The following is a 20,894-nucleotide window of genomic DNA, read 5'->3' on the forward strand; positions in this document are numbered from 1 at the left end:
ACTCAAGAACTGTTACCTAGTTTTAGCACAATCTAGCAGAAAATTAAAACTTTTCCTTCAATATATAACAATATAAAAAAGAAAAACACCTGCTTTATTCTCATAAGCACTTAAGCAGGACTTGACACAGCTTTTAAAAAGACAACTGTGTGAACGACTTGCACTTGGCAGCTTCAAGTGTGAGGTAAAGGTAGCTCAGGAAAACCAACTGGCACACTTGTATAGTGTGAAACATACAGGGCGTTGGGGTTTATTTTATAACAAACTTAATTAAGAGGCACAATTGTTTCTACGATCACGATGTAGTGTTAAAGATGATTTTTGTAAGAAAAATCTGCCGGTTGAACAAAGGAGGCATGAGCACGGTGGGTGGAGGGCTTAGGGGAGCATGGATGCACTGACCTGTTTGGCACTCCGTTCAAAGACCACATACTGCTGGCACTGGTCCAGCCGCCTTTTCCTCATGGTCCAATAATGCAATACCCTGTTTTCCCGCTGGAAGAGTTCATTCAAGATATCTGAGATGAAAAGGGAAAAGATGTTGGTACTTGCTCCGCATTAAAACACCTGCAGAGGGGCTGGAGAGATGGCTCAGTGGCTAAGAGCACTGACTGTTCTTCCAGAGGACCCAGGTTCACATCCCAGCACCCACATGACAGCTAACAACTGTCTGTAACTCCAAGATCTAACACCCTCACAGAGATATACATGCATATAAAATAAAAATAAATTAATTAAAAACAAAAACAAAAAAAAAAAACACCTGCAGAATCCCACTTGTTTTCATCTAGACGTTTATGCCTGTGTCACAGCGAGACAGATGTGCTAACCAATGTCAGCAATCCTGTCTCAAGTCTCAGTCAGTGCTGGAAGCAGATTCCTTATTCTCTTGCCCTTAAGTCTAAAGCCAACGGGGAGTATGCACGAGACACTGTCTGAAGATAAAAATAACATGATAGAGCAGTAAATAAAAATAAGTCTTTAGATTTGCCTACTCGGAAAGACTTTAAATATATAGTGCCTTAGGAGGGGAAGGAAGGAATGAGAGAAGCAGAGGTCCACTGAACTGTGAAGGCAAAAATGTCTTATATAAAAACTACAACTGACTGGGCGTAGTGGCACATGCCTTTAATCCCAGCACTCCAGAGGCAGAGGTAGGCGGATCGCTGTGAGTTCAAGGCCAGCCTGGTCTACAAAGCGAGTCCAGGACAGCCAAGGCTACACAGAGATCTCTATAGAGAGCTGGGACAACCTATAACTTCTGAGCTGCTGCTGCCACCTCCTGAGTGCTGGAGGTTGTAGACCATCATGCCTGGCTCGTGCGGTGCTAGGGACTGAACCCAGTACTTCCTGATTGCTGGGCAAGCACACTGTGAACTGATCTGTATCACATTCTGTTTTTGACTTTTGTTTGATGCTAAGGATGGAAAATAAAGCCTCATCCTTGGTAAAACACACCATCTACCACTGAGTTACACCTTTCGTCCTCAAATAACAAAACCCTGAACACTAATGATTGGGCAGTAAATAAACATAGCATGTGCTTAACCCCCCACAAGCAACAAGAGCCTCATTCGCTGTTCTACTGGCAAAGACTGACTCTACTCAGGCGTGGAAAGAGGGGCAGGGTATGGGTACAGAATGCATAGCATCCTGTGTGCAGCCCTGGCACAAGGCATTCTGGCCTTAGTAATGACACTGAACTGTGCACACCACTGACCTAGAGTTTATCTTTTGAATAAATGGAACCATAGGAATAAAACTATTGGTACTATGATGAATAACCCAAAAGTGTAGATATGAACTTTGCAGAAGTGCAGATAGAAGGGCACCTGAAGTCAGTTGCTGAAATGCACCCAAAAGGAAGAGATGCAGTCTCTAAGCAATGGTTTACAAAAATGACTATGATGTGTCATCTGAAAGTGAAATGTGCCTTTCATAGGGGAATACAGTTCTACTTATTTATCTATATATGTATGTATTAATTTTGTTAAAAACAAAAATGCATAGACAGGGCACACAAAATGTCCTAAGAGTGACTGTAGGTAGCAAGAGGATTAGGCAATTTATGTACATTTAGTGACTTGAACGAGATCGACCCTGAACGCTCATAGGGAATAGCATTATTTGAAAAAATTAGGACATGTGGCCTTATTGGAGCAAGTGTGCCCCTGCGGTGGGCTTTGAGGTTTCAGAAGCTCACATGAGAGCCAGTGGCTCACAGTGTCTGCTGCTTGCTCATTTAGATGTAAAACTCTCAGCTCTTTTCCCAGCACCATGTCAGCTGCATGTTGCCATGCTTCCTGCCATACGCTTCCTGCCATGATAATAATGGACTAAAAACATCAGAACCTGCAAGCCAGCCCCATTTACTTTCTTTCTTTCATTTGGTTTTTCCAGACAAGGTTTCTCTGTGTAGCCTTGGCTGTCCTGGGCTCACTTTGTATACTGCACTGGCCTCAAACTCACAGCAATCCACCTGCCTCTGCCTCCCTGAGTGTTGGGATTAAAGGCACACACCACTGTGCCTGGCTGCCAACCCCAATTAAATACTTTCCTTTGTAGAGTTGCCATGGTCATGGTTTCTCTTTGCAATAATAGAAACCCTAACAACTTTGAATTTGTTTATAGTAAGATTATTTTACTCTAAGTTAATAAAATAAAGAAAAAACTTTAGAAGTACCAAGACGGAAATCCCATGCCAGACCAATGATACCTGTAATATAACTTACATTAAAAAACCTTAAAGCAGTGAGTCCCTCCCACACAGACTTCCTACTACCCTACGCACTTTGCAAGAGAGCAGCTGAGCAGTCACAGTGCCCTGCCCTACGCCACTGAAAACCTCAACCAGTTCAGCCAAGTCAGCTAAGATTCTGATTTATTTGGTGACTTGTGAGTTCAACCAGGGCCATCATGTGACCTTAGGTTTGGAGCTATCCACTGGGGTCTGTGAGCTCATCAGTAGGAACATTAGTGAAGACAATGACTGCTCCTCCAGATATATCTGTAGCCAAGAGCAAAGGGACAAGGCCCCAGGGGCTTATTTCTAGTTATTAAAAGCACAGGAAGTATATTTACTTCAATTTTTAAAAACAATTTTTGAAATTTTAAGTTGGCCAAAGCATTAAGCTCCGACTTTCACACCAGCACTACATGCGTATGGCAGTTCATGCATGAAGAGATCTCTCTGTTCTCGCTTCATGTTCTGACTGAGTAGTGATGGCTTTTCCAAGAAACAGCTAAGCAGCCTGCTAACTGCCCTCAGGGATTCGGGGTGGCTCCAGTTCCAGAGAGATGTTGAGACCATGAGGTCTGACTCCCAGCATCCCATTGGGTTATCCTGACATGTAAGACATACATGGCCACTTCATCCTGCCCTCCCTCTAAGAGGTGCGCAAACCCTTTGCCACCAAGTAGACTGCAAGAGAAACAAAGTATTTCCAGCAGCCCATAGCCTCCTTTATTACAAGGCACAAGAGTCTAGGCTGCAAATCTGCCTATAACGCTCAGTCTCAGCTGTGTGAACTGGTTAAGGTGGCTACTTACTCTGTATACCCCCTTCCATCTGAAAAACTTTTTATACACCAATCCTTTATGTCCACTTTGGTATAAACTTCCCCAGACCTACCTCTTTCTATGCACTTACAAGTAAATTAATTAAAAAAAAAATTGTATTATACTCAAGTGGTATTAAAGTGTACAACACTTTGCAATTTGCTTTTATTAACTAACCATGTCTTAGGAATATAACATTGAAAGTACTTTATAGCCACAATACCGATACATGATTTCTTGACTTAGCTTTTAAAGCTACTTTGCACATAGATAACTGTAGCTTTCGTTTCTAACCATATGCTCACTCACATATATTAACAGGCAAAGGCAATGACTATATACCTGAATGCCATGTTTATATTTAGCTTACTCGGCCTACATATTTCTTCCTATTTCATTGTTGAACTGACAGCTAGTGATGATGTCATTAGCATGAGCTGGATACTTAGCATGAAGATGCAGGGAAGCTCAGAGGCTCAGGGAGGCTCAGGGAGGCACAGGGAGGCTCAGGGAGGCACGGAGGCTTGCAAACTCACTTTTTACTTGCTGTTCTGGAGCTTTGATGTGTGTCACCATTCCTGGCATGCTTACGCTGTTTCTGTGGAGGTATTTTAGGAAGACGTCTGCATTCCTTCTGGCCAGTGTGCAAGCCTAAGAAACAATGAGAGACAACGTATTGGTAACGAGACTTATGCAGATGTGTATTTTGAGTATATGGAGATGGCAATACCATGGCTACATGAGAAGCCTTTACCTAACAGTCATCTGGCCAATTTGTGTTTACAAGGTGCAGAGATCAAATTCTATTTAAAATTAAAATTTAAAAGAAAGGAAGGAAGGAAGGAAGGAAAGAAGGAATTAAGGTAGGAAGGAAGGAAGCAAGCAAGCAAGCAAGCAAGCAAGCAAGCAAATGTCTTTTGGACTCCTTGATTTTGCAAGGTGAGATTATGTTCCACAACACTCAGTGGACAGGCTGTGTGGCACCACACTGAGGGCAGCCACAGACCTATACTGAAGAGGAAGTAGAGGCCTTTTCCATCAAGCCCTGAGGAGACTATATCCCCAGTATACACTGATGCAGTCTAATGGGAAGCTGGAAGCACAGGGCCCATATACTGGGCCTGGATTTCTGGAAAGGGCAGATAGGAGTAAACACTTCCAGGCTAGAGGATGGCGTGTTGCTGTCTTTACTCGTACCTTGTAGGCAAGACTGTCATAAACAATACATAAAGGAACCAGACTCATCCCTCAGTTCTTAGTGTGAAATCCTCAGGTTCAGGGGAGGTTTATTATATTTTGCGTTATTGTGGTAGCAGGTAACTGGCAACTGCTGGTGTAGTACGTAACCCATAAGTGACGTCATGTGACGTCATCAAGGTGCAGGAGATCCGCAGTATGAGCACTGACAGGCAGGAAACCCGGATGCACAGTCCCTTCCTATAAACTTATTCAAATGGTTTTGTAATTTTAGCTAAATGACTTTTATAGTCACAGTAATTGTGAGGTATTCAATTCCTACTACATGGATTCTGGAGCAAGAGACCAAATCTCCAAACCAGAGCACCTAATGGTGGTTGTCACTCATAACTGTGTCAAAGCCCTGCTGGGAGTAGTCCCCAAAGTCTTATAAGCCTACAGCTAATGCCTGCAAGCTACAATGGTTGCCTCCGATCCCAATGTGCTTAACCACAAATCCCTATGCTCTCTATTAGGTCCCTAAGGAAAAGAGTCACAGTTCAGTTTTCCAGACTAAACAATAATTCTGTCAGGAGACGAGCTTTCGACACGAAACAGTTCACTAACAGCCACAGGCAACGGTGTCTCAGGTGGGGGAGGTGTGAGAATGCTGAAGAGTGAGAAAAGCTAAACTGTGTAAAGGGACAAAGACAAGCAAAGAGCACGTGTTTCTCATGGCTGCGGCTGCTGGTCCTGACAAACACACAGAGCCTGCTTCAAAGTGCAGCATCTCTGAACACTTGACTGCTTTAAGGAATTCAAGTGTTTCAAGGCACAGTTGTGACTTCTATGTGAGCCAATAGCATGTACATAAAAAAACATGGCAAAACACTCCTCTGAGTGTCTGCATTTAACCCTCTCAGAGATAAAACACTGAGCCTGTCTGCAGGGCACTAACTTGCTCACAAGTTGCTTCCTAAGCAGGTACTGGCTCCCATCCCTCAGCCACAGGTGCTGCTGTCACCCTGCCCCACGTGGTGTTTCTGCATCTTCTGAGACACAGTTTATAGGCCTAAAAAGGCTGGATGTCCAGTGAAGGAGTAGTTAACCTATCAGTATTGAGCTTCACCAATCAGCTAGCCAATCAGTTTCTATCTGTAGAATTCATGAGGTTTCCAGTTTGCCTCAGAGAAACCTCATGGCTATACTATTGTTACACGGCATTGCAACTTCCAGCCAGTGCTTATGGAGACTTCTAGTTCATGCCCCCATGAAACTGTTAAGACACTGTGAGTCTCTAGAGGAGGAGCAGCCTGTCACTGATGTCATCACCGCAGCCACTGCCTACCAAGGCAAGAGTCAGGGCCATGTGTGTGGGGCCCCCTCTGTGAAAGTACAGCCTATACATCCATGAATGTAGCGGCAACCTCCAACAATCACTTCTAAATCTCAGTCGGGAGAGCCCCTGCCCTTCATCAGGCAATCAGCGAGACAGCAATATCCAACAGAGCTAGCCTCCTACCTTCAGGAAGGCCTCCTTTTGTTCGAGGTGCTTGCTAATCATGGGGGTGACGTGGTCAGTTTCAGAATTGGGGCCCAGCTTGTCGGCTCCACCACACCAGTCCTCTTCTCTCTTGTACTCCTGCTCCAAGCTCTCCAGGACACTGCAGACCTGAGGGAATAAAGTTCCAGGCTCAGCCATCCCCTCACACCTGCACAGCTAGCAGCACTGTCATCTGGGCTCTGAGGAAGGCAGAGCAGGACAGACAGACCAAGAATGCTACAGGCTGTCATGGGCATCGCCTGGCTCAAGGATAGCAGGGAGGAACTTGGGAATATGAACCAAGACAGAGCTGGATTTCCCATTGCCCTGGTGTTTTCCATATCAGAGGAAATAAGAGAGGGTTGTGTCTTCTCAGCTACTGGGCAAATGCTACTTTTAAACAGCTGATGTAGCACAGATCACTTCAGAGTGTGCCTTCCCTGCTTAACTTGGACCTGAGTGATTTGCTACGGATGCCGGTGGTGGATGTGGACGGAGGTAGAACGTCCCTAAAGGTAAGCCCAGGGCACCCAGTCACCAGGAGCCTAGGCACGCCCTCTCTCCTGACCTGCTCTGAAGTCTTGTAGAAGGCGACCGAGGCATTGACGAGCTTGAGGCGGTCTTCCATCTTGAGCATGAGCTGCTGCCAGTGTGAGGCGACCTTCTCGGCACAGTCACGGATCATGTCCATGTCGTAGTGGTTGGCCTGCAACATGGCCTCAGCCTTCTGCTGCACCTGCAGTGCGCTCTGGTGTGTTTTCTAGACACAGGGGAGACAGAGGGCTCATTCAGCAGGGATTGGGATGCTCCCCTCGCCTAACAGAATCAACCTAGCTACCACTCGCTAGGGTGATTTGCAAATGGGATGGGCAGTCCAGTAAAGGAGTTCTGGGCCGTGCCCCAGCCAGGCTGAACTTTAATTTATCTAATGAAGGATGAAAAGCATTAAGACTTCCCAGAATGGCCCTCAGCTGCGAGGTTCTCCATTTGAGAAGCAACAGGACCGACTCTTAGCGATTGATATTCTAAGGCTCTGCTCAAGTGTGCCAAGTTTATTATCCCTGCTGGCTTTCTTGTAACAGCCACCGCAGGCAAAACAAGAAGTGGAAAAAGGGGGCCAGACAAATGCTTTCATTTCCAACTGAAGCACTGGACTCCAGTGAAAAGGGTTTTGAAAAACTAGTGATTTCAAAAATAATAATAAAACTAAACAGAGAGAAGACTGAGAATGTTCCATGCCACACACAAAGAAAGTCACATGGCAAGCCCTGATGCCAGGGCTGTACAGGAAAGATCTAGAACACAAGCACTGCTGGGGCAGCCAGGAGCCTCAGACAGAAGGGGACCTTGCACTGCACCCGATAGAGTGGAAATGGTGTATTGAAACACTGAGTACAGTGTATAGTCCCAAATGACTGACACCTGAACTTGATTACCAGTACCCGCTTGGCCTGGCAGCTGTTCAGGTTTGCAAAGTTGCCTGGAGCTGGAGCCTCAAGAAGAAGCCGCCTCTGGCCAGAGCAGCTGACAACATTGATCTCAGGAGTAAATCAGCAGCACTGACTTCTGTGGCTTTTTCTCTGGCTAACACAAAGGTTTCTATTATCAAACATCCCTTTTGAATCACCCCCGCCTATACTTTTGAGATCACCCATCACAACCATTACCCACCCCACTCCCAAAAGGAACTGAGTCTAAAGCAACCAGTGGACCGCTAACAGTAAGGGCCAGCTGCCTGGACCGGCCGAGGCTTTTGCCACTGCCTGGTGTAGTACTGACTCTCCACCTAATCGAAGTAAATCTCCTGTTGCCGCTAAGTAAGTAGCACGAAGGGTTCAGTCATCAGCATTATTTGTGCCTGGTCATGAGAGACGCTTCTCACCCCATCACTCGGCTTTGTGCCTGTAAACTGCCTCAGCTCAGGTTCCATTGGAAGGTCCCTGACTTAAGACACTTTCTAATCGGTCGCCATCTATCTTGCTAGAGCCCGTTCATGGGACAGAAGGGGGCCCTGGCCACTGGGACACTTGCTGCCAAGCTGTCCTCAGTCCGCTATAGCTGTGGGCCATTTCCCACAATCAATGGTGAACCGCTGAGCACTGTCTTTTCTCTCCCACACAGGCAGGCCATGGCTGGCTCCAGCGGGTGAAGTAATTATCAAAGGTTCCCAGGCCAGTCTCCACGTCACAGGGTCCACCCATGGACATGGCCTTACCTCGATGGCGTGCTGGAACTGTTCGTGTTCCCTCTGCAGCTGCTCAGCCTCCTGCAGCGAGCTGGCAGTAATGAGCCCAGCATTTAACATGGACTCTCCATTTCGGATCCAGCCCAGCACCTGAAACAGGACAAAGGGCAAGGCTATGCAGTGGACCTTCAAGGGCACCCTGAAAAACACCTGGAATGGGTCTGGAGAGTGGTCTAGAGCAGTAGTTCTCAACCTGTGGGTTGACAGCCCTTTGGGGTCACGTGACCCTTTCACGGTGGTCACCTAAGACCGTTGGAAATCACAGATATGTACAATGCAATTCATAACCGTAGCAAAACTACAGTTATAAAATAGCAATGGAAATCATTTTACAGTTGGGGTCACCACAACATGAGGATCTGTATTAAAGGGTCACAGCGTTGGGAAGGTTGAGAACCACTGTCCTAGAGGCTCCCCTAGGGAGCCAGCCCTGACTTCCTTACGGCCTACCAACACAGCCTGCAATCCATGAAGGGCTCTCACTGCCTCAAGAGTAGAGCAAGTCTGTTGTTTCAGAAGACAGTGGAGGGCAGCAGGGTTTGAGGACACAGACCTGGATAGCTCAGGCTCCACGTTATAGGCAAAGCTGTGTATAACTGAATGAGCCCTCTGACACTCCAGGGAAATCCTGCCACTTCCTGTTTGCACTCACTCCTAATCCGCAGTAAGGTTGGCCACTTGCTTAGTAAGGGCGCCTCCTTTCCTTTACTGATTTTCCGTGTGGTGTCAGTGTTAAATGACACAATAGCGCAGGTGTAAAATAGGTCACACTACAATGCTCAGGGGTCAAACCACGAGACTCTCAAGTTCATATGCCACAGGGGTGTAGGCAAGCCTGTAGGGTATTTTCTTAATTGGTGTCTGATAGGGGAGGGCCCAGCCGATTGTGGGTGGGGCTGCTCCTGGGCAAATGGACTCCATTTTTACCATGCGTTGCTGCCTTGGCATGCACAACCTTTACACACCAGGACAACCACATGGAGGTCACGGGAAATTCTCCATCACTCCTCAGTGTCACGCACCTGCTTCACTTCTGCCTGCAGGTGGCGCAGCTGCACACACTGCTCCAAGTGTTTCCGATGTTGTTCTGCTGCCAGATCCAGCTCCTGCTGCTTTTCATGAAGAAATTCCAGGAGGTCCTGGACCCGAGTGGCCATGTCCACATCTCGGTCGCAAAGCAGCTCCACACCTGTGAACAGTGGTGGCAGATCCTAGCATTGAAGTCACATGGGTCAACCTCTCCTCTCACTAATGCTCTACCCAGTGTGGTTTGTGAGTTGGGGGAGGGGAGTGCAGCACCTGTACTGCACTAGCCAGCAATGATGCATTTATATCCAGCACACCAGGGTGTGAGAGGATGCGCACATGAGAACCAACCAGCTGCGCCTCCTATCTCTGGGACCTAGTGACGGAGTAGCATCTTATACAAGTGAGCGAGCGGCTCGCCCTTCAGGATATATTTCCTTTACTATGTGTTGAGGCATGCAGGATGTTGCTGTGTAAACTCTCAACACTACATTTACATACTGGGGATTACAGCAACCTCTGCCAGACTAGGAAATAACATGAAAACACTCTCTTGAGTCTTAACATTTCACTCACAAATATGACAAATCACTTTGCAAAAATAAAGTTATTATTACTTGAAACAATTCTAAAAAAAAAAATTTAAGGGTAGGTTTCCAAAGCATAAAGTTCAATGTGACTGTATTATGTGACATAAAGTGAAAAGGACTTCATCTTGGCAGGTAATAGCTCATTAACAGGAGCCACAACACGCGAGCTGTCCTAAGCCCTGTGGCAATGCAAGGAGCCTGTGACTCTATCTTACCCGAGGCCTGGACTTCATTGACATATTGCAGAAGATCCTGTCCTTGGTGGATGACGTCAAAAGTCAAGTTGTTCATGGTCAGGGCTTTGTCTGCGTGGTGCTGCAGGCGCTGCTCGGCGATCGTCAGGTCCTCTGTGTCGAAGTCGCTCATTTGCTGGGCCAGCTCGTCATTCCACGACTCCAGGTCTGAGATGATCTGAGGGAGGAGAAGCACCTCTGCAGCCTCAGGACTGCAAACACGAGCTGCCACGTCTCGCTGTGTCCAAGGCAGTGGGCAGCCCACACTAAAGCCCGGTGACCCATCGTGGCAAAGGCCAAGCAGGAATTAAACAGGCAGCTGTCGGGGTGTCACCACTCGACACGCTGCATCTCGGCTGCCCTACAGGTGTGGGACAGCAGGACACGGCTGCTCACGAGTGGCGCTATAGAGAGCCACCTTTAGAACATTCCTGCACAAAAATGGAACCTGGCTGAAGCAGGTTTTCCAACTGAGTTCAGTGTTTATAGGAAGTGTCAGAGGAGAAAAAAAAAAAAAAGAGTAAACTAAGAGTCAGCTGAGAAAATGTATTATGTAGGACCTGGCCTTTTTGACAAGTAAACCCATGACAGTCAAGAAACCATGGAATGCACAAAGTAAGAGGACAGAGGGGGAGCTGAGCCTAAACCAAGAGGCTGGCCACCAAATGCAGGAACTGCCCCATACGCCTCCTAACGAGGGCATCCGTGTCAACCTGAACACATGCTGTATCCTAGGTGATATAAGAAGTGCCTGTTGGATGGATGAGGTGTTTGGTGCTCTGAGTTAAGTGTAGGAAATGGCCTTATGATGCAGGATCCTCTCTTCAGGAGAGCAGTGGCAGACAGGCAGCGTGGCTCTGAAACACTCTGACCCAACACATTCAGAGAAGGAAGGAAGCAAAGAGATAAGGTCTTGCTGGGACACGGGGGACTGGCACATGGAAGCTCCACTGTGCTGCTCTCCGCTTTTGTAGAGGTTTGAAAGCTTACATGACATCATTTTTTTTTTTTTTTTTTTTAAAGTCACAAAATCCAGAAGCGAGGAAGAACTCTTAAGAAAGAATCTATCCTGGCTACTTCAGTGGGCTAGCATTCCCCAAGGGCCCTCACTTATTTATGCATTTGAACATGAACCGAGCTGCTATAAAAATCTGAGCATGTGACAACGCTTACATAATCCAGGTGGAAGAGAGGGCTTTCAAAACTCCTACAGTATAGAGCGTCCCAATCTACTCTTTTATTATTGGAATCTGCACACAATCCCTATTAGTACTATTACACTGTACTTCTTCATAAAATTAATAACATTAGATGATGTTGGTGAGTTGGATATAAGCCATGGAGTAAATGAGAAAAGCGATTATATTTTTGAGGTTCTTGGGATCAGGCCTAGAGTGACTGGAGGTCCCACCTTAATGTTTTCTTACGGGACTTTCCTTTCATGTATGTTTTCAGACCCCAGGGATGGGGAACATTAGGTGTGATGGTGAATCAGATTAGCAGTGATGACACACGTTTCTGTTTATCTTTGGTGTCCTAAAGACGTAGATGCCTAAGGGTCCCTAAACTGTAAGGCCGTTTTCTTAAACACATGAAAGCACATTGAACCTACACACAATTGACTGCTTCTGTAACAGGCTGCCCTGCACAGGCTTCCCCAGGGCACCTGTTCTGTAGTTTCCTGATCAGGTTTTGATAAAGGGCAAATTACAACCAAGAAGCATCAATACAAATAAAATGAGAACTAGTTTCAACTATCAGAAGGTTCTAAGAGAGATCTTCAACAAATGTTCCTGATTGCTCTGTCTTGTGACTGGAAATACTCAACAGGCAACTAACTTTCAGAACAGTGCGTCACTTGAAGGCAGAAGAAAACAGGTCTGTTCTCTTTGCTGCCACCCTGAGCCCCAGGCAGGCCCGGACCAGGGGGTCCCCACTGGGCAGATTCTAGCATGCCATCTCTGTGTGTCTCCACAAGGCCAAGCCTTGTGGAGCAATGGAGCAGGCTGGCTGCCACTGAGATTATGGAGGTTTTGGTGCATGTCTTGTGATTAACGATGATAACAACGAGAAATATCAAGAAAAGCTTCTTTTGTGGAAAACAGCGCTGGCATTTGCACAAGCAGCTATCTGAAGGCGCCTGCAGAGGGCCCCGTTCCACCTACAGAGCTGCCATGCAAGGTGAGGCTGATGGCAGCCCAGAGGGCGTTGCACACAGAGGATTTTCCTGGAGCTGTGAAAAGCAAGCAGTCCCCAGGCTTCTGTGCCACCTCAGCGCCTAGCCAGTCCAAGCACCCCACAAGCACTGTGGATGAACTTCAAGCCAGGAGAGACAGTGAGTACAATAGGGTGCTGTCAGACCCCTGCAGTCACAGGCTAGACCTGTGTGGCCCAGAGGTGCTGAGTGAGACAGACTCCTGTAGTCACAGGCTAGACCTGAGCAGTCCAGAGGTGCTGAGTGAGACAGACCCCTACCGTCACAGGCTAGACCTGTGCAGTCCAGAAGTGCTGAGTGAGACAGACCCCTACAGTCACAGGCTAGACCTGAGGGGGTCAGAGGTCCCGAGTGAGGGAGCACTCATGTGCTGACTCTGACCGCCAGCTGTGTAAGCAGCCAGGCACCAGAACATGGACTCAGGTGGGCTCTCAAGTGTTAGGAAGTTTTTGGTTCTTCTGACAGGGTCTCACATGCAGTTCAGGCTCGTTCATTCAGACTTACTCTGCTCCATACCAAGATCTTTTCCCCTGCAGAGCACAGAGCCCCGCCCCCTTTTGCTGACTAAAGATAAGAGAAGCACGTATTTTTCTTTCTTCTCTGTACACATCAGATATAAGAGTACACTTATTGGGAGAAGTTACAGAAAACCAGAGCGTTCTTTCATAGGAATGATTTATATTCCTTAAAATTCACAGGCTACAATCTGTCCCTTTACTAAGAGAGGAAACAGAAAATAGAGGGCAGGAGGAAGGGAGGCTCCCACCTGCAGAGACGGCTCTTTCTACAAGAGCAGAGTATACCTAGGCCTGCACCACCCAACCAGGGCTGGCCTGCCCCTGGGGAAGGTAATGGCCAGTTCCAGCCAGGGTCACCACTCCCCTTCCTTTCTGCAACCGGCCTCCCGCCCATCTCTTTTGCCTAAGAGCCTTACTCATCTCTAGTGCTCCACACACACACCCTAGTGCTCCACCCTGCTCCCCCCCCCCCCACTCCGCTAACCATCTTCTGTTCCTGCTGCCTGCACTGTCCCCCTGGTCTCAGTGTCCCCCATCCCACCCCCACCCAGCAGCCATGGAAGCCTCTGTGCTTCCGGGACCTTCTTTCCGTCTCCACCCGGTCCTTGCTTTGTGGAGGCTCAGTGGGTGGAGAGGTCACAGACAGGAACCAGGGACAGGGCTCCTAGGAGAGGGGCTGGCCACTCACATCGATGGCATCCCTCTCGAATATGCGCAGCTGCAGGAAGAGCTCCAGCTTGATCTTGCGTTCCTGGAAGAGCTCCTCCATCTGGGACTGAGCCTCATCCAGCTGCTGCAGCACGGTCTCAATGTGGTTGATGGAGCTGTTGTGTGGGGTCTTGTTGCTGGAGATGGCGGAGTCCCTGTGCAGGTGTAGAAGGAGATGGGACTCCAATAAGACAAACAGGAATTGAGTAAGAAAGCCTCACATTGTTAGACACCAGATCCGGCAAACGCAAATCTTCAGGGGAAGAAGGCTGGCAGGAAGCTGGACTCTGTCTCAGAAAAGGGAAGGTGCTGTCCTCTAGCAAAACACCACCAGCCCCCTTCCTCCGAGCAGCCAGGTCCACCAAGCCCGAGGTGGCCGGAACACAGCTGCGCTCTTCGTGATCCTCTCATAGAAGGCCACACTGGAGAGGAGCTGGTCCCTGGTGACTGCAGTAGTGGCCCTCCTGCTAACTTCTAATGCCATCAATGAAACCTTTACTAAGTAACTTTCCCCTTCAGGGAATAGTGATCTTCTTCAACTGTCCTGAGGGATTATGTGAGTTGGGAATAGAGGGCTACCCCTTAATGTCCCTCATGACCCAATAAAAGGAATTTTCAAATCTGCCTCCAGAGGAAACAAAGCCAAGCTAGCCCCTCCCTCCTGCCCAGGGGAGGGCTGAGGGATGTAATCCTGACACTTCCAGGCCTGCTCCGCCTTCAGCTTGAGGGGCAGATAGGCTGCCACTCTCTAGACAGGCAGGCCCTGTGGGGCCAGAGGACTTAAGACTAATTCATCCATTTATAAAGGAGTTTCAGTACAAAGGGGATACTGAGGGAATATTAACAAAAGTTCAATTCTGACAGTTGCTAGTGTTGAGGTGAGCAATCACAGAGTTGAAAAATTGAGGGTCTGGGGGGATGGGATGAGAAGAAATCTGACCCCCCTCCCCGCCTTCTGGAGAGCACATTGGGGCCATTTGTTCAAAGACTGATAAAGGCAGGAACCCGCTGTACAGCTCTGGATCTGTGTGGGGCCAGGAAGGGTGAGGGGTGGGGGCGGGGGTGGGGAGTAGGGGTTGAGGCTCACCTCAGCTGCTGGATAAGGTCCTCCCCTTCCTTGATCACGTTGACTGTCACCTGCAGGGTGGTCTGTTGCTGCTGGCCAAAGCGCTTGATGAGATCCTGCACAGCCTCCACCGACTCGGCATACACGTCATCCAGCAGTTCCTTCTGCAGTTCCTCCAGCCATGTCCACAGCTGCGGACAGGAGAGCGCACGGCGAGTGAGTGGTGCAGAGCCTGGACCACTCACATGGGGAAGACGCTGGTGGCAGACTGCTCCCAGAGAGAAGGAAGGAAGGAAGCCCGGGGGTTGGGGGGGAGGGGGGATGGAGGAAGAGCAGAAAGAGCATCCTGGAGAGCCCAGCAACCAGGGGGGGACACAGGCACAAAAACAGCAACATGTCAGTGCAGCATCGAGCAAAATAAACAGGCGGTGATGCGGAAGAGGCCGTCACAAAGGAGAAAGAGGAAAGGGAAAAGAAGCCACTCTCCCCTTCGCAGAGGCTCAGCCTGGAGGGCAGTGGAAATGCCAAGTGTTGCTCAGACAACAGGAACTTCCTCCAAGCACAGAGGCGTTCTTAGCCATGGCTCCTGCTTTGGTTTTAGCCAAGGCACTGCACTCCATTATTAAAGCCACCACACAGGCACGAGTGCCTTATGATGTCCCTCGGAGCAGACGAGAGCGCACTGAGGTTAAATTATTCTCCACCACACTTGTGTGATGGAGGTGTGTGCTCCTGAGATGACCATACCTAGGGCCAGGCTGCCACACACTGTGCTCATCTACTATGGGAAGATATGTGTGCTAACAGCAGGCCTTGCCTCCTCCCATACGGGATTTAGAACACGAATTTCGTTTCTATATTGTCCAACACAGAAAAGCTTAACACATCAACTCTGTGCCTGCTCACTGGATGGAAAGCACCACACACAGCGAATATGTTCTTCCTGTGACTTTGCCAATCAATAGACATTTTGCACTTGGTGGGCCAATTTAAAAATAAGAAAAGTACTGGAAAAGGAAGGGCTTAGTTTTGAGTCAAATTATCCATGGTGCGAAGAGCTAATTTTTTTTTTTTTTTTTTAAAGATTTATTTATTTATTTATTATGTATACAGTGATCTATATGTACACCTGCAGGCCAGAAGAGGGCATCAGATCACATTATAGATGGTTGTGAGCCACCATGTGGCCGCTGGGAATTGAACTCAGGGCCTCTGGAAGAGCAGGCCGTGCCCTTAACCTCTGAGCCACCTCTCCAGCCCCATCTAAGCCACCTCTCCAGCCCCGCGAAGAGCTAATTTTACTGAAGATATTAAATACCTGTTAGCTTTCCTTGCACTGTCTATCCATCTTTGTGCACACCATCAAGTTTCGTACAACAAGATTTTACTTATAGAAGTCTTAGATAAAAGCTGCTCAACTCATCCTGAGGATGAAGGGAAAGGGCCCCAGGAGAAGGAAGCTGCTAACCCTTCCTGATGCCCTGCACCATCCCTGGAGGTTTGCTGTCAACACCCTCGCCTGCGCTTTCCTTTGTTTCAGCATTTGCTACCAGCTTGTCAAGGTGGAGGCTGCACTCACAAATGGGAAAAAGGAGACCAGCATCCCGACCTGCAGAACTTCCAGCTGGCTCCAAGATTCCCTATGGAAAACATACCCAGCAGCCGTAGGTTATACCATGCTTCAAGGCTAGACTGTGCCATACAACCTCCAGTGAGGTTGCCGTTAGCACCAGAGAGGAAGTGGACAAGAGGAACGCAGTGGGACTACCCGATGGGAGCACACATTAGTGCACAGCATGTGGTACTGTACGGGCAGGTGTACTGCCTTATGGTTTGGAGTGAGACCACCTGGGCTTGAGAGCCTTCTTAGCGATATGCAGCCCTGTGGTCCACACGCATCAGCTAATTTCTCTAAGACCCAGCTTGGTGGGATGAGGACCCAAAGGATGTCGACGCCCTCAGGAGTTCCTACGACAAGTGAAGGAGAATGCAGTGGGGGCCTCCTGGGCAGACAGGTGTGCTCCACAAGCTACACACTCTGTAATTAACTACAGGAACGGACTCAAGTTAACCCAATAGACAGGGATCTCCCAAAGAAAAGAGAGCACATGCTAACCAACCACTTAGTGAGATAGACTGCACTATTTTACTCAAAGAGTCAGAATATTTAACCTAACAGCCGTGATGATCCAATCAGTGGGCTTCTCCTTAAGCCAGTAACTTGCCTTCCATAGGACAGGTGGCAGTGGGAAGAGTGGGTGACGAACCACACACAGAACCCACCCACTTGCTCCCAATGACAAACACATTTGTTGTGTCTTGGATTCTGTTGAAATGCAACTGGAAAAAAAAAAAAAAAAAAATCACTGACTTCACGTCTCCTAAAACCTCAGTAATGTCTTCTGCTTCCGCTCACGTGATTTGCTGAAGCTGCCCCAGCAATGTGACCACTAGCCAGTGTCCTTCTTGCACACAGGTGGGCCTGGGTCACCTGGTCTGGCCTGGGGAGAGGTTGATAGCTCTCCCCACTCACTGCGACTTAACTCTAGAATTCCACTTAAGGGATAAGGAGGGAGTGGGGCACCTGGGTGGCTGGGGACATCTGACAAATTCCTCTTGGCTCGAAGATGAAAACAGTCTTCCATACATTGGTAAAGGGGTGATCAGAAACAGCCCCTGGGGTTGCTGCGACCTGCAGCGCTCTGGCACGCAGGCAACACCACGGTGACAGAGGAATTAATGTTCCTGCCACATACCGGACAAAAGGGCTGGCACTTTTCTTACCTGGGTCTGTGACTCAGTTTCACTTATGGAATATAGGTTTGGTGTGAATGTCTACTCAGGGCCGCGTGGGAGATTCCGTGAGATTATATATGCAGAGAGAGAACACGTCACTGCTGCTGGCTTTCCTCTAAGAAAATCTCAGAGTAAGAAAATTCCTGACATTTTACATCTTTTATACGTACCTTTCAGATTTTCCTAGGCTTCTCTCAATTGCCCAAAATCAGTCACTGAGTCTGGCAAACTTACCACTTGAATTCTTGTACCCCTAAAATAGCGTAAGACGCTGTAGTGTGAGGAAAGGGTACATGAGAATCGGTTGTATTCTTTAGACATCACTTCCTCTGAATTCCAGGGCAAGTGCCAGGAATATTTAGGGGTCAAGTTTTGCCTTTCCACCGACAGAGCATAACAAAGACACAGGCGCGCGCGCGCGCGCGCGCGCACACACACACACACACACACACACACACAAGCATTTCCCCTTCACATCCTGGACACTCTGACTAAACTCACTGGTGGAATGTGCTCCCCAACCTGGCCTGCCAGTCAAGTCCACAGAGATAACATCACACAGAAGAGTGCAGGAAGTGATTCTGGGATGGTGCAGATGACAAGGAGGCAGGGAGTGAGGTAATGGAGCAGGGCTCTCTATAAAAAGCATGACGTCGGCTGACCGATAGGCCTTTGCCCCTCAGAATTGTTCAGGAAACACTCTTACTCAATTTGAAGGAGAAAAGTCTTAGAATAAGGCCCTTTGTGATGCAAGTTGAGGTATGCAAAGTCTATTTTTATGCTTAGAATGACACAATATGTGATGCCTAAAGTGACTCTGAACAAAGAACTTTTAAGTCTCTACAATGTTTGTAGAAGTCTTAAGTCAAAGTTTTCCCATGATGAGACAACAATGCACTTCTGTACAAACTGATAATCTACATGGAAAAGATACATCTTTATTCAACAGCGAGAGGAGATACGATCTATGTAAGTTCACTGCAACCTGGGTTCTGTTTTTAAGAACCATAAGCCGGGCGTGGTGGCGCACGCCTTTAATCCCAGCACTCGGGAGGCAGAGGCAGGCGGATCACTGTGAGTTCGAGGCCAGCCTGGACTACAAAGCAAGTCCAGGACAGCCAAGGCTACACAGAGAGATCCTGTCTCGAAAACCCAAAAAAAAAAGAAAAAAGAAACCATAGAATTCTCAACACACAGGAGTAGGCAGCACTGCCCCCTAGTGGCCCTAAAAGGAATGGCTGAGCCTTCAGTCTAGTTCTGACAGGTGTCCTGAACCTGTGTCATCAGATTGGGGTGGATGTTCTGGAAAAGACTCAGCCCACAACAGGGCTGCACATATGCTGCAGCAAAGCCATAGGCCAAGATACAAAGAGAAAGATGGTCTTGGGAAATGAAATATTGTCGAGAAAGGCTCCGAAACAAAGATGGGGGGAGGACCCGTCCCATCCCTGGCATCAAGAACAAGCAGTGCCTCAGCCCTTTACCCTCAGGCCTGGGCCCTACAATCTGCTCGGAGAAAGCCCCTCAAGAACAGGGGTCTTCTCTTCGCTGTTTGGGGAGGGAATTTCTGTACGACCTCTGTAAAGCACTGGGCTCTAGGTGGCTAAGGGAGTCCTGAGAGTCAGGGGAGACTTAACGGCAGTCAGCGCCGACATGGCGATAGTTCAGAAGAAGGCACAGCACACCAGCTGAGAGGCCTTATCCTCGGGAAAGGCCTTGTGTCCTCTACCTGCAGACCTATCTATGAAGCGAGCTAATTTTACCCATTGAATCTTCACTCCTCTAGAGCCAGTTTGAAAAAGATGAATGTAAGGGCAAAAGGGCTCGTTTGCTACAAGTACATGGAAGCTACTGCCCCTGAGACCTGGCTCCCTGTCCTTAGTAGGCAGAGGCAATCGCTTGCTACAGTGGAGCTGTGCAAACTGTAGCGCCAGAGCCATAGCTCCCCAGAGCTGCTGCTGCTGCTGGTGCTGCTGCTGCTGCTGCAGCAGCAGCAAGTTCTGAGCAGAAGTGAGTGGTTTCAATGGCAACTTGCAGGTGCAAATGCAGCAGGCAACCCTTATGCGCACAATGTGTGACTCCAGTTCAGGCACAAGGAACAGACTGAAAAGGGAACCGTTCCCACCACCTACAGGAAACTCTTCTGCCAGAAACAACCAACTGTATGATGGTGGCACATCTGAACGTTGAGTACATATGCTTAGTGTCTTGATGTAGGAATTGTAATGTAGTTTTCCTCTCTGTGTATAGTGTATGTGCACACGCGTTTGAGTGAGCATGCCCCTGTGTGTGTGCAAAGCCCAGGGGTCTTTAGATGTCCTGTTCCACCACTCCCCATCTTATTCACAGGAAGGAGGGTTTCTCTCTTAACCTGGAGCCATGCTGGTGGCCAGCATGCCCTAGTGACCCTCCTATCTCTGCCCACAGCACTGGGCTTTTTACTTGAGTTTGGGTGATTTGAACTGGGCTCATGTAGGATCGGCAGACACTTTCATATACAGAGCTTTTGCCCTGCCTGAACTGTAGGCACTGAGCAGCACCTTCCGTTCTGTGTGTTGGGATAAATGGTGCGGTAGGGTATTGAGAGAGCTTTATAATCACGTTATAGAGTAGAGGCAGACAGACGACAATCTAAGATCAGTATCACAAAACAACACCACTGCACGTGTCAAGTGTTAATACAAGGAAGAAACAAGGGGGGGAACCCCATAGAGGCATCATGGTAGCTCCACATATGAGAGGGAGCAACACGTGGGCATTCCAGCCCTAGGGGTGCACACCTGTGGTCAGGTGGGGTGCGGCTCCATGGCAGTGCTGACCAGCCAGGGACAAGAGATGACACATGATAACAGCTAAGGGCCTCCAGTTACCTAGACACGGTGCATGCTGTATTTCCCCAAAGAAGAGTTTTCCACATGGAACTTTTCATGTTTCTCTCTATTCTACACCACCCTTGGTAAATCAAAGGCTCTTCTCAGCAACTGCTGGCAGCTGTAAACATTGGGGAAAGCATCTCCTCCTCTTTGCCAGGTCATTTTCTTAAAAATGACTACTGTCACCCTGAAATAGTCTGCTGTATGACAAAAGCGTAATTTCTCTTTGCCGGAATGACTCGCCAAGCCTGGAAGTTGAGGCCACACTTTTGCGGCCCATCCTCCTCCATGTCCCTAGATCGCTGTGTCATCCCTCAAGCTCTGCTGAGATGGCTGAGGACCTGGGG

The 20,894-nt window shown here is 48.3% G+C and overlaps 1 protein-coding gene across 1 annotated transcript in view; it reads right to left on the bottom strand.

The window, feature by feature from the left end:
- The window catches only part of Trio (trio Rho guanine nucleotide exchange factor), a 289,251-nt gene that overhangs the window by 111,027 nt on the left and 157,330 nt on the right, over positions 1-20,894 (bottom strand). Inside the window, exons 12-20 of the mRNA XM_051151014.1 lie at positions 14,900-15,069; positions 13,793-13,967; positions 10,354-10,549; positions 9,545-9,711; positions 8,493-8,612; positions 6,846-7,037; positions 6,257-6,406; positions 4,095-4,209; positions 403-518 (exon numbers count right to left, since the gene is read on the bottom strand). Coding sequence (XP_051006971.1) covers positions 403-518; positions 4,095-4,209; positions 6,257-6,406; positions 6,846-7,037; positions 8,493-8,612; positions 9,545-9,711; positions 10,354-10,549; positions 13,793-13,967; positions 14,900-15,069 — 1,401 coding nt within the window. The remainder of the gene's footprint in view (positions 1-402; positions 519-4,094; positions 4,210-6,256; positions 6,407-6,845; positions 7,038-8,492; positions 8,613-9,544; positions 9,712-10,353; positions 10,550-13,792; positions 13,968-14,899; positions 15,070-20,894) is intronic.

This window comes from Acomys russatus, chromosome 9, assembly GCF_903995435.1.
Source record: "Acomys russatus chromosome 9, mAcoRus1.1, whole genome shotgun sequence".
NCBI lineage: Eukaryota > Metazoa > Chordata > Mammalia > Rodentia > Muridae > Acomys > Acomys russatus.